General features: G+C 47.9%; 2 protein-coding genes across 2 annotated transcripts in view; one reads left to right on the top strand and one right to left on the bottom strand.

Moving 5' to 3' along the window:
* Nucleotides 1–8038, bottom strand: part of LOC129826438 (transitional endoplasmic reticulum ATPase) — a 24000-nt gene extending 15962 nt beyond the window's left edge. Inside the window, exon 1 of the mRNA XM_055887170.1 lies at nucleotides 7953–8038. The gene's annotated coding sequence lies outside the window, so the exon portion shown is untranslated. The remainder of the gene's footprint in view (nucleotides 1–7952) is intronic.
* Nucleotides 7991–13572, top strand: LOC129826437 (neurofilament heavy polypeptide-like). The gene is made up of 4 exons (XM_055887168.1): nucleotides 7991–8777; nucleotides 10536–10735; nucleotides 10832–10956; nucleotides 11111–13572. Exons 1-4 carry the CDS (start codon nucleotides 7991–7993, stop codon nucleotides 12879–12881), a joined length of 2883 nt encoding a protein of 960 aa, XP_055743143.1. The 3' UTR covers nucleotides 12882–13572.

Genomic DNA, 13572 nt, shown 5'->3' with positions numbered 1-13572 from the left:
CAACACAGAGTTACACATGGGATAAACAAACATACAGTCAATAACACAATAGAAAAGGTATATGTACAGTGTGTGCAAATGTAGTAAGATTAGGGAGGTAAGGCATTAAATAGGCCATAGATGTGCAATAATTACAATTTAGCATTAACACTGGAGTGATAGATGTGCATATGATGATGTGCAAGTAGAGATACTGGGGTGCAAAAGAGCAAAAAAACAATCTGGGGATGAGGTAGTTGGGTGTGCTATTTACAGATGGGCTGTGTACAGGTACAGTGATCGGTAAGCTGCTCTGACAGCTGATGCTTAAAGTTAGGGAGGGAGATAGAAGTCTCCAGCTTCAGTGATTTTTGCAATTCGTTCCAGTCATTGGCAGCAGAGAACTGGAAGGAAAGGCGGCCAAATGAGGTGTTGGCTTTGGGGGTGACCAGTGAAATATACCTGCTGGAGAGCATGCTACTGGTGGGTGTTGCTATGGTGACCAGTGAGCTGAGATAAGGTGGCGCTTTACCTAGCAAAGACTTATAGATGACCTGGAGCCAGTGGGTCTGGCGACGAACATGTAGCGGGGGCCAGCCAACGAGAGCATACAGGTCGCAGTGGTGGGTAGTATATGGGGCTTTGGTGACAAAACGGGTGGCACTGTAATATACTACATCCAATTTGCTGAGTAGAGTGTTGGAGGCAATTTTGTAAATGACATCACCGAAGTCAAGGATCGGTAGGAAAGTCAGTTTTACGAGGGTATGTTCGGCAGCATGAGTGAAGGAGGCTTTGTTGCGAAATAGGAAGCCAATTATAGATTTAATTTTGGATTGGAGATGCTTAATGTGAGTCTGGAAAGAGAGTTTACAGTCTAACCAGACACATAGGTATTTGTAGTTGTCCACATATTCTAGGTCAGAACCGTCCAGAGTAGTGATGCTAGTCGGGTGGGTGCGGGCAGTAATCAGTTGAAGAGCATGCATTTCATTTGATTAGCATTTAAAAGCAGTTGGAGGCCACGGAAGGAGTGTTGTATGGCATTGAAGCTCGTTTGGAGGTTTGTTAACACAGTGTCCAAAGAAGGGCCAGATGTTTACAGAATGGTGTCGTCTGCGTAGAGGTGGATCAGACAATCACCAGCAGCAAGAGCGACATCATTGATATATACAGAGAAAAGAGTCATCCTGAGAATTGAACCCTGTGGCACCCCCATAGAGACTGCCAGAGGTCCGGACAACAAGCCCTCCAATTTGACACTGTGGTGGCTAATTTCTGCATTAGCAAATGAGGAGAGTTACAAACTTCACACACCAGTCAGAGTTATACTTAAACTACATCTTTAATAATAATAAGAGCTCTGCATTAGCAATGACTTTCAATGATGCACCATTTCTAATGAACCATTGAAAGTGACAACACAAAAGTACAATGATCTTTTATAGCCAAGATACACCCCTCTCAACCTACATGACGAACCACAGATCTTAGGAACAGTTCACAAAGAAAGACTTTTACTTGAGAGAGGAGTATCCCATAGCCAGATACCATTCGCTATAAATTATCGTTCAGTTTGGTCCCTAAGACGAGGTTCTAATCCCGTTCCTGGTACTTCATAGCACAAAAACACCATCTCATCCAATGGCATAAATCAATTGTCAACTCTAGATACTCTCATCTCAAGTAAACCCCCTCTTGACCCCACTCCTGGACAAGCTCACTGAGGGGAGTGAGCCTCTATGTCATACACTATCCCAGGATAAGTGCAACATCAGAGAGGACATACAATGGTTCCAGACACTGCCATACACAATGCCAAAGGAGGGAGTGACTTGCACACAGACATTGTGGGGACAAATAATTGGCTCCCACTTAATCACGCCATCCCTTCACATGGTTTAACAGATACATTCACATATGAAGTCAATGTTCCATCCTGTCCTCTTCCCTTTCTGATATTCTGCGTAGCACCAGGGATATGTGAAAGACAAGCCTGACCTCTCCCCTCTCTGGGCCCCAAGTGACTGAGCCCCAGCTGAGGGAAGAAAGGCAACTGCCAACACTAGAGTCCAAAGAAATACATTCTAATAGACACGTATATCACATAAACATACACTGCTCAAAAAAATAAAGGGAACACTTAAACAACACAATGTAACTCCAAGTCAATCACACTTCTGTGAAATCAAACTGTCCACTTAGGAAGCAACACTGATTGACAATAAATTTCACATGCTGTTGTGCAAATGGAATAGACAAAAGGTGGAAATTATAGGCAATTAGCAAGACACCCCCAATAAAGGAGTGATTCTGCAGGTCTCATTTGAGAAACCGAGGCTATTGAGTCTGCCGATAAGAATGCGGTGATTGACAGAGTTGAAAGCCTTGGTCAGGTCGAGGAAGACGGCTGCACAGTACTGTCTTTTATCAATGGCGGTTATGATAGCCTTTAGGACCTTGAGAATGGCTGAGGTGCACCCATGACCAGCTCTGAAACCAGATTGCATAGTGGAGAAGGTACGATAGGATTCGAAATGTTTGGTGATCTGTTTGTTAACTTGGCTTTCGAAGATTTTAGAAAGGCAGCGCAGGATGGATATAGGTTTATAACAGTTTGGGTATAGAGCTCTTTACCACTAGGCTACAATGTTCAGACTGTTCACAATATTGGGCTGTAGAGAAAAAAAACGATTCTCTGTGTTGAGGTAAAAGTGGGGTTGGGATTACTCAGTGAGGCTTGTAGAATCTGTATATGGTGTTATTTCATGGGGGAATGTGGTCTAAATACCTAGCAGCACTTTCTACTCCACCCACTTCATTGGTCCCAATGCAATACGTTGTATATGACTATAAATTACATATTGGCTTTATAGAGATAAATATATTCAATGTCAGCTGTCTGGGAACTTGCCTTCCGTGGAGTACACACTTTTAAGCCAGACTGTTTAGTATGCTGAGGTGGGAGGGGACTGAAAGCAGGCTGGACAAGGATTGGCCAGGGAGCAGAGAGGCGGGGCAGACGAGAGGAGGTGGGGCCACAGCAGGCTGAGTGGCAGGTGGCATCATCAGAGCCTGGCACAGAGACAAGATCCATCACAGTCAACTGCAGCATGAGACAGATGCCTTTATTCTATGTCTGTGTGTTACTCACTGAGTGTATCAGGTGTAGAGCCTGGATCTCTGCCTGGATCTCTCACACACACATATCTAACTGGAATATCTGTATTGAACCTTTTTGCTCAAATCTCTTTTGACTCATCACATACGCTGCTGTTACTGTTCATTACCTATCCCATTGCTTAGTCACTTTATCCTTACCTACCTCAATTACCTTGTACCCCTGCACATCGACTCGGTACTGGTACCCCATGTATATAGCCAAGTTATTAATCCTAATTGTGTATTTATTCCTTCTGTTATTATTTTTCTATGTTTTCATATTTTTTTTATTTCATTGTTGGTAAGTAAGGTTAAGCCTTTCACGGTTATTCTACACCTGTTGTTTACAAAGCATGTGACAAATAACATTTGATTTGTCACACACACACACTGTCATGGCCTTCTCCTCCTCAGAGACATAAACTCTTGTCATTACATATCAGTCAGACAGACAGAGCATCACATTCAGACCAGAGATAAAAACTCAACACGCTCTTAGTGACAGACAGACAGACAGACAGACAGACAGACAGACAGACAGACAGAAAGACAGACAGACAGACAGACAGATAGAAGTACAATGTAATACAATCAAAAAGCTTAATTGTATAGAAACTGACTCATCTATAAGAGGCCTGCCAGTAGAGCTCTGTCTTCCCAAGGTCACTCTCTTCTCTCACCTCTCTTTCATCTCCTTCTTTTCTCTCTCTTTTTCTTTCTCCATCATCTCTCTCCTCCCTCCATGTCCATTAGGTCTCGTTCTTTCTTCCTCTCCCTCTCATCTTTCCCTTCCCCTCTTTTCATCTCCCTCCTCCTCCCCTCTTCTCTTTCTCTCCCTCTTACATCAACACCTTCCCCTCCCTTCCTCAAACATCAAACTGAGTGACATTTCAAGAACTGAGAATACAGGACTGGCTCCACCCCTCCATTCTGGCTCAGTGATCTCCACTTGCAGTGGCCTCATATATAATGGATGTAGTGAGTAACTGGGACTAAGAGCGTGTTAAGTGTTTATTTCTGATCTGAATGTGATGCTCTGTCTGTCTGACTGATATGTAATGACAAGAGTTTATGTCTCTGAGGAGGAGAAGGCCATGACAACGTGTGTGTGTGTGTGTGTGTGTGTGTGTGTGTGTGTGTGTGTGTGTGCGTGCGTGCGTGCGTGCGTGCGTGCGTGCGTGCGTGTGTGTGTGTGTTTACTGTCATGTATTCACAACACTGGAAGACAGAGAGAATGAAGAGCTGCACATGAAACTTTCAAACTATTCCAAACACAATAATATAATTGAAACAATGCAGCATCGCCTTGGCTGGGAGCACAGCACAGGGCCATGCACCTTCTGAAGCCTTCAAGGGTAGCGATGTCAACAAATGTCTATAAAAGATTGTGACAGATGAATATATTGTACTGTATGTGTATATTTATGAAGATATAAATGCGTATATTATATTAACAACTATAAAAAGCAAAAAAGACTACAAACCTGCTCATTGTGCATCTTAAACAGCTCCCTGTCTGATGGTTGTGCTGACTCACTGTGCTGTGGTCAGTAATGATACCTAGGCCAGTGAGGAGAACTCTGAAGTCAGGGATGACTGTGCTATGTATAAACTGCTGAGAGTATGCAATACAAACTGATGAACTAATAAAGGTTAAAACCGAAAGATTTCTGTGTGTTGTCATTATTATATTACTCTAATACAAATGCAAAGAGATACTGTATTACTCTGGTGTGAATGATACTGATGGCTGCTGTGATGGTCTTGACGTTACCTGATGTGCTCACTTTGAGAGAGAAAAACTAGCTCGCTAAAATAGATCATTTACTGGTACAGTACTAAGATACTGAACTAAATGATGTAAATGCTATAGCTTCTGTCATGTTCCTGTGTGTGTGTGTGTGTGTGTGTGTGTGTGTGTGTGTGTGTGTGTGTGTGTGTGTGTGTGTGTGTGTGTGTGTGTGTGTGTGTGTGTGTGTGTGTGTGTGTGTGTGTGTGTGTGTGTATATATATAGATCCTAAAGGAGTTTGATCAATAGGTGCTGTAGGGACAGAATCATCCTCCTCAGACACATTCCTCCAAATCAGCTGACACACACAAGGACTGAACTAAAATAGCAAGTGTGCTTGTGTGTGCGTACTTAATGCTCAGTCATCTACACTTCCTTTAACAGGGCTATTGACAGAGGTATTTCTGGTCTCAACTATTGCATTGGAGTTGGTCCATTGACTTTTATCAATTTCTGAGGATCATGATGAAAACAGATTATGACATCAAACCTCAAACACTCTTACGATGTGTAAAGCTGTCAGTGGGCCAGGTGTGTGTGTGTGTGTGTGTGTGTGTGTGTGTGTGTGTGTGTGTGTGTGTGTGTGTGTGTGTGTGTGTGTGTGTGTGTGTGTGTGTGTGTGTGTGTGTGTGTGTGTGTGTGTGTGTGAGAGAGAGAGACCCCCTTCCAGCATTTGGGAACATCTCGTACAACAAAATCTATGGGCTAAAAAACCTAGCAAAAAAACCTTAGCTGACATGGGCTAGTTGATCGTGATATTTCTGTCTAGTTATGAATAACGTTCTAAGGTATGCAATGACTGACATGCTAAAGTGGCTCAAATGTAAAATGTTCTGCTGATAAGCGGTGTGGTTACCGCTGCAGTGTGAGTCTGCAGATCCACTTCAACCTGTCACACCCTGATCTGTTTCACCTGTCTTTGTGCTTGTCTCCACCCCCTCCAGGTGTCGCCCATCTTCCCCATTATCCCCAGTGTACTTATAACTGTGTGTTCTGTTTGTCTGTTGCCAGTTCGTCTTGTTTGTCAAGCTTACCAGTGTTTGTCCTGTTAGCTCTTGTCTTTTCCTAGCCTCTCTTTTTCTTGCCCTCCTGGTTTTTGACCCTTGCCTGTCCCGACCCTGAGCCCGCCCACCTGACCACTTCGCCTGCCCCTGACCCTGAGCCCGCCCACCTGACCACTCCGCCTGCCCCTGACCCTGAGCTCGCCCACCTGACCACTCCGCCTGCCCCTGACCCTGAGCCCGCCCACCTGACCACTCCGCCTGCCCCTGACCCTGAGCCCGCCCACCTGACCACTTCGCCTGCCCCTGACCCTGAGCCCGCCCACCTGACCACTCCGCCTGCCCCTGACCCTGAGCTCGCCCACCTGACCACTCCGCCTGCCCCTGACCCTGAGCCCGCCCACCTGACCACTCCGCCTGCCCCTGACCCTGAGCTCACCCACCTGACCACTCCGCCTGCCCCTGACCCTGAGCTCACCCACCTGACCACTCCGCCTGCCACTGACCCTGAGGTCACCCACCTGACCACTCCGCCTGCCCCTGACCCTGAGCCCACCCACCTGACCACTCCGCCTGCCCCTGACCCTGAGCCCACCCACCTGACCACTCTGCCTGCCCCTGACCCTGAGCCCACCCACCTGACCACTCCGCCTGCCCCTGAGCCCGCCCACCTGACCACTCCGCCTGCCCCTGACCCTGAGCCCACCCACCTGACCACTCCGCCTGCCCCTGACCCTGAGCCCACCCACCTGACCACTCCGCCTGCCCCTGACCCTGAGCCCACCCACCTGACCACTCTGCCTGCCCCTGACCCTGAGCCCGCCCACCTGACCACTCCGCCTGCCCCTGACCCTGAGCCCACCCACCTGACCACTCTGCCTGCCCCTGACCCTGAGCTCACCCACCTGACCACTCCGCCTGCCCCTGACCCTGAGCCCACCCACCTGACCACTCTGCCTGCCCCTGACCCTGAGCCCACCCACCTGACCACTCTGCCTGCCCCTGACCCTGAGCCCACCCACCTGACCACTCTGCCTGCCCCTGACCCTGAGCCCACCCACCTGACCACTCTGCCTGCCCCTGACCCTGAGCCCACCCACCTGACCACTCTGCCTGCCCCTGACCCTGAGCCCACCTGACCACTCTGCCTGCCCCTGACCCTGACTGCCGTCTTGTACCTTTGCCTCTGTTCGCTGTAATAAACATTGTTACTTTGATACGGTCTGCATCTGGGTCTTACCTTATCCTGATACAACCCACCTGGGACACACACCAGGCCAACTGACAGAACCACACACACACACACACACACACACACACACACACACACACACACACACACACACACACACACACACACACACACACACACACACACACACACACACGGTAATGTAATGTATTCACAGAGCACTGATAGAGAGAATGAAGAGCTCCACATGAAACTTCCAGCCTAGTCCAAACACAATCAAATAATTGAAACCTAAAATGGAAATGTTACATCAGCTCTATGTCTTCTTGTGAACATGGTATTGTGGATATAATTATGTTGGCCTACTGTAACGAAGATTGCACAATCATATTGATGCATTGTGCACACTCAGACACCTAGCGTCAGACCACAGCTAGGATCTTGTCGGGACATTGGGCTTACACAGATGGATTCTTACACAGATGGATTCTTACACAGATGAATCCTTACACAGATGGATCCTTACCCAGATGGATGCTTAAACTAGATATATAGTAGGATCCATCTGCATAAACCCAATGTCCCTACAAGATTCTTGTGGTCCGAAGTTATTAGACATCATGTGCAAATCATGCAAGTGACTGACTAATGTCAATTGGACATTTGGGTAAAAATGCAAGTATCATGCGCTGCATCATGCTGTTCTTCTGTAGTTAGTCTGTGTGAGGAAGGAGTGGTGCATGACGATAGCGAAGATGATGTATCCTTAAAGAGAGAGAGTGTCCATGCTGAGTTGTGAGTTTCTCGTCCCGCGGTATAAAAGCTCACCTCTCTCCATCCTGCCGCAGTCTGCATCCGGTTTAGACATGAGCTACCCACTGGACCACCTCTACGGCCACGGCTCCTACCGCAGGGCACCACCGGGCCTCTCTGCCCGGCCTGCCGCTTCTCTCTCCTCCTCCGGCTTCCACTCCCAGACCTGGACGACCTCTCAGCGCCGCCGCCAGGTCTACAGCCAGACACCCTCCGCCGACAGCTTGGAGATCTTTAACGGCGACATGACTCGGAGGAACGAGAAGGAGATTCTGCAGACACTCAATGACCGTTTCGCCGGCTACATCGACAAGGTGCGTAACCTCGAGCTGATGAACTCGAATCTGGAGCAGGAAGCGGCTGCGCTGCGACAGAGCCAGACCGGGCGCGCTACCGTGGGAGAGCACTATGAGCGCGAGCTGGGGAACCTGAGGGGTCTGGTTCAGCAGCTGACCGGGGAGAAGGCACGCGCACTCTTGGAGCAAGACCACCTGGAAGAGGATATCCAGCATGTGCGGACCAGGCTCGAGGACGAGGCACGCAGCAGGGAGGAGCTGGAAGCCAAGGCACGCCTCGTGAACAAGTATGTGGATGAGTCTGGGCTCGCACGGCTAGAGCTGGACAAGAAGCTGAGCGCGCTGCAGGAAGAAGCCGCGTTCCTGAAGAAGAACCACGAGGAGGAGGTGGCGGAGCTGCTAGCACAGATCCAGGGTGCACAGGTGAACTTCGAGGCTCGAGACACAATCAAGGCGGACGTCACGAACGCCCTGCGGGAGATCCGCGCTCAGCTTGATGGACACGCGACCAAGAGCGCAACGCACGCGGAGGAATGGTTCCAAGGTGAGAGGCGCAACTTTATATCCTTTACCTGGTTTTACTCAGCGATGTGTCAGTGTGAGAAAGCCTGGTTTATAGAGTTTTAGGGCACTGATGTTACGGTGCAGTTTGCTGTCCATGGTGCTGAACTTTGGAGGAGTTGGGTATGGATCTCGTTTGTTTTATTATCAAATAGGCTCTTGGTACATTGTGGTGCATAGCCTATAGGCTATTATCAATCCTATTTGGGACATTGATTCGTTGTAAGGTCACCATTTGAAGCAAACTGTATTCGACTCTAGGCTATATATTCAGTTAAATCACTGCATAAACATCATCCAGTGCGCACCAATGACTGTAATGATAGCTTGTGTTACCCAAGGGTAGTATCGAATTGAACTATTCATAGTTATGGAATTATAGGTTCTGATTGCATTTGGAAAAATAAAAGATGTGAATAATGTGGTGAAATAGCCTACTGGTTTATTTTATGGAGAGGAGAAAGTGTTCTGTCTGGTGTAAATTTGTGTCTGCTACAGTCCTGTTTTGAAAGCCTTATCGCTGCTCTGAGTCTGATCATGCATTCCTGCCGCAGACAACTATGAGTCAGCAGTATTAGGTCCCTAGAAACACTGATGCCGCATTCTAGTGTCCTTGGAAATGTATCTTGCCAAGAAAGCATCGGACCCCCCCCCCCCCCCCCCCCAATCCCTACATCATAAGATATTAAATATGTCTCTCAATCATTCCCGACGTGGCACTGGTGAATGCACGTTACAACCCCATAATTAGATATATTTTGCAACTCAAAGTCACATATCTTATCTCACCGTCCTACCTTTTCTTATAACTTGCAGTCTCTTGAGTGTCATGCCATGTCCCTACCACAAGGGGAGCGCTCCTCTGCAAAGTCAGACGCCGCATGGTGAGATGACACGTATAGCGGGCGTCTGAGTACAGTGTATATTAATGTGTATTAATGTGACCATAGAAATATAATCAATGGATTATATTTCTATTAATGTGACTGTGGGGGTTTGCCTGTGTTTGGTGATTATGTGTTTGAGGATGTTGTGGCCCTGCGTGTGTGGTTTCCAGTGAGTGTTGTGTATGTTTTCTAACCTTCATAACATTATATCATTTCCTGTGGGCTACTGCCTCTACCTGAGAGAAGAGATCAGAGGGCAATAACAATAAGATCAGGGCTAATGCAGGCCTCCACCTCTAGCTCAGCCATCAGGGTCATGACCTTTCCCCATAGATCCACAAGCAATGCTAATGTTTCCTAACTATGTTATGTACCAGTGTTGGTGCTAGATTTATGATTAGAGACCTGAGTTAAACTCTCTGAATGGATGGATAAATGTTGTGCATGGCTTGATTTGTACTGGTCCACCACCTCACTGAGTTAACAGTCCTCCTACCAGTGACCATTTCCCCTCTTTGTAGCTCTGCAGCCGACTGTGATGGAGCTGTCCAGCTGACTCTGGCAGCATGTTGTTCAGTGTCCTGTAGCTGAGTCAGACCTCAGACAGACAGACAGACAGACAGACAGACAGACAGACAGACAGACAGGCACTGTCAAGGTTACTCCTGGAGGAGAGAATTTGTGTTCTCAATGACCGACCTCTGTGGTGGTCACGAAGGAAAAGAGACAATGAGAGGATACAAGGAAAGGACACTATCTGAGAGTTTAGGGTTGTTATAGCCCGTCTCTATGACCTCTAAAACCCTGTCTCTGACCCTGTTCCCCAACCTCACACCTCTCCCAAACCCCTGTAGTGCGTATGGAGCGGTTGGCAGATGCAGCTCACTCTAACACAGATGCGATCCGTGGTGCCCAGGATGAGATAGCAGAGTACAGACGGCAGCTGCAGAGCCGCACCATCGAACTGGAGACCCTCAGAGGAACCAAGGACTCCCTGGAGAGACAATGCATGGAGACTGAGGACAGACACCATGGAGATATCCACTCACTACAGGTACGTACACTCCTCTGCCGGTCTGGCTGTCTGTCTGGCTCTTCTCTTTCCCTGCACTTTGGCACGCATTTCTCACCAAAATGTGTGTGTGTGTAGGAGACCATTCGTCAGCTGGACGGTGAACTGAAGAGTACTAAGTGGGAGATGGCCAGTCAGCTGAGAGAATACCAGGAGCTGCTGAACGTCAAGATGGCTCTGGACATAGAGATAGCAGCCTACAGGTGGGTCAGAGGTTAAGGGTGGGGTATATTTTTTTGTTAGTGCACTCATGCAGACTCAGATTATCACAGAATAACTACTGATATGTTTTTGAACAGGAGACTGTATTGACACACACAATTCAGACTGTACTTCCTGTGTTCTTCCCCTAAACAGGAAGTTGCTGGAAGGGGAGGAGACTCGGTTCATACCTGGGCCAAGCCTGTACTCCTACTCCTCTGCCCACCTGAAGCTGAAGGGGGAGGAGCTCTCAGACACAGTCATACTGGAGGAACAGACGGATGAGACACAGGTCACTGAGGTGACAGAGGAAGCAGAAGATGAGGAAGAGGAAAAGGGAGAGGGAGAAGAGACAGAAAAGGTAGAAGAGAAGGAGGAAGAGGAAGAGGGAGAAAAGGAGGAGGAAGAGGATGAGACCAAAGCTGAGGCAGAAGAGGGAGAAGGAAAAGGAGTTGAGGATAAGGGGGGAGAGGAAGAGGAGGCAGGTGAGGAGAAAGAGGAAGAGAAGTCTAAGTCACCTGAGAAGGCTGCTTCTTCTCCATCCAAATCTCCCCCCAAAACCCCCCAGCCCAAATCTCCTGCCCCCAAATCACCTGAACCAAAATCACCCCAAGCTAAATCTCCCCTCCCTAAATCACCTGCCAAATCTCCCGCCCCCAAATCACCTGAATCCAAATCACCCCAAGCCAAATCTCCCCTCCCCAAATCACCTGCCAAATCTCCCGCCCCCAAATCACCTGAATCCAAATCACCCCAAGCCAAATCTCCCCTCCCCAAATCACCTGCCAAATCTCCCACCCTCAAATCACCTGAATCCAAATCACCCCAAGATAAATCTCCCCTCCCCAAATCACCTGCCAAATCTCCCGCCCCCAAATCTCCCACAGCTGTCAAATCACCAACATCTACATCTCCCCCCAGCAAATCCCCAGAGTCTAAGTCTCCCCCTCCCAAATCCCCCCTCCCAAAGTCTCCTGAACCCAAGTCCCCCATCCAGGAGAAGGCCAAGCCCCCTGCAGAAGACAAACTGGCCAAGCAGGAGAAGAAAGAGAAGGAACAACCCCAGCCTGTAAAGGAGGAAAAGAAACAAGAGCCAGAACCCAAGGAGAAAGAGAAGAGTGAGAGCCAACCTAAAGAGGAGAAGGTTGATGAGAAGACAGAAAAACCAGATCCCAAGGAGAGCAAGCCAGAGGAGAATCCCAAGAAGACTGAGACCCCAACACCTGCCCCCCCTGCTGCCACCCCGGCCAAGCCTGCAGAGGAAAAGCCCGCCCCCGTCAAGGAGAGCCACGGCCCTGCTAAGAAAGAAGAGGAGAAACAAGCCAAAACAGTTGACACACCCCAGGTAGAGGTGAAGCCTGCCCCCAAAGAATCACCACAGGAAACAGAGAGCACAAAGGAGGAGAAGAAAGCAGAGCCCAAAGAGGAGGTGAAGAAGGAAGACAAGAAGGAGGCCTCTAAAGCATCCGACAGTAAAGAGGCAAAGGATACGAAGGAGGTAGGGAAGGCAGAGAAGGCCAAGAAATCTTCTAGCACTGAAGTCAAAGACGAGAAATCTTCTAGCACTGAGGTCAAAGACGAGAAATCTTCTAGCACTGAGGTCAAAGACGAAAAATCTTCTAGCACTGAGGTCAAAGACGAAAAATCTTCTAGCACTGAGGTCAAAGACGAGAAATCTTCTAGCACGGAGGTCAAAGACGAGAAATCTTCTAGCACTGAGGTCAAAGACGAGAAATCTTCTAGCACTGAGGTCAAAGACGAGAAATCTTCTAGCACTGAGGTCAAAGACGAGAAATCTTCTAGCACTGAAGTCAAAGACGAGAAATCTTCTAGCACTGAGGTCAAAGATGAGAAATCTTCTAGCACTGAGGTCAAAGACGAGAAATCTTCTAGCACTGAGGTCAAAGACGAGAAAGCCAAGAAGTGAGTCACTAACACACTGCGTATGAGCCAGAAGAGAGAGAGAGACGCCAAAGAACTATCGGGGCGGGATGGGAGGGGGGAAGGGACGCTACTGAAGCCCTGAGCAGCCTTTGTAAAGGGAAGCCAGAGCATAGCAGAGCAGAGCAGAAGACAAACAGTAAACAAACAGAGCAATAGCTTTTCTCTAGTTACTATCCCCCAGGTACTCAACCCTGATATGATGCTTCTTCTAATCTATGACTGTAGTGAATGCAGAATGCTCTAAACTCTATCTGAATTGTGTCTATCTGACTGCCCATCATAAATAACAAGTGCATTAAAACAGCAGCATCGCCTTGGCTGGGAGCACAGCACAGGGCCATGCACCTTCTGAAGCCTTCAAGGGTAGCGATGTCAACAAATGTCTATAAAAGATTGTGACAGATGAATATATTGTACTGTATGTGTATATTTATGAAGATATAAATGCGTATATTATATTAACAACTATAAAAAGCAGAGAAAGACTACAAACCTGCTCATTGTGCATCTTAAACAGCTCCCTGTCTGATGGTTGTGCTGACTCACTGTGCTGTGGTCAGTAATGATACCTAGGCCAGTGAGGAGAACTCTGAAGTCAGGGATGACTGTGCTATGTATAAACTGCTGAGAGTATGCAATACAAACTGATGAACTAATAAAGGTTAAAACCGAAA

Source organism: Salvelinus fontinalis, chromosome 28 (assembly GCF_029448725.1).
Source record: "Salvelinus fontinalis isolate EN_2023a chromosome 28, ASM2944872v1, whole genome shotgun sequence".
Taxonomy (NCBI): Eukaryota; Metazoa; Chordata; class Actinopteri; order Salmoniformes; family Salmonidae; genus Salvelinus; species Salvelinus fontinalis.
This window is presented reverse-complemented; position numbering and strand designations above follow the sequence as displayed.

Excerpts from the sequence above, each read along its gene's own strand:
- LOC129826437 (XM_055887168.1), top strand. The coding sequence starts at position 7,991 with ATGAGCTACCCACTGGACCACCTCTACGGCCACGGCTCCTACCGCAGG. Across the intron at positions 8,778-10,535 it reads CGCGGAGGAATGGTTCCAAG|TGCGTATGGAGCGGTTGGCA; the intron begins GTGAGAGGCGCA and ends AAACCCCTGTAG. Across the intron at positions 10,736-10,831 it reads GAGATATCCACTCACTACAG|GAGACCATTCGTCAGCTGGA; the intron begins GTACGTACACTC and ends GTGTGTGTGTAG.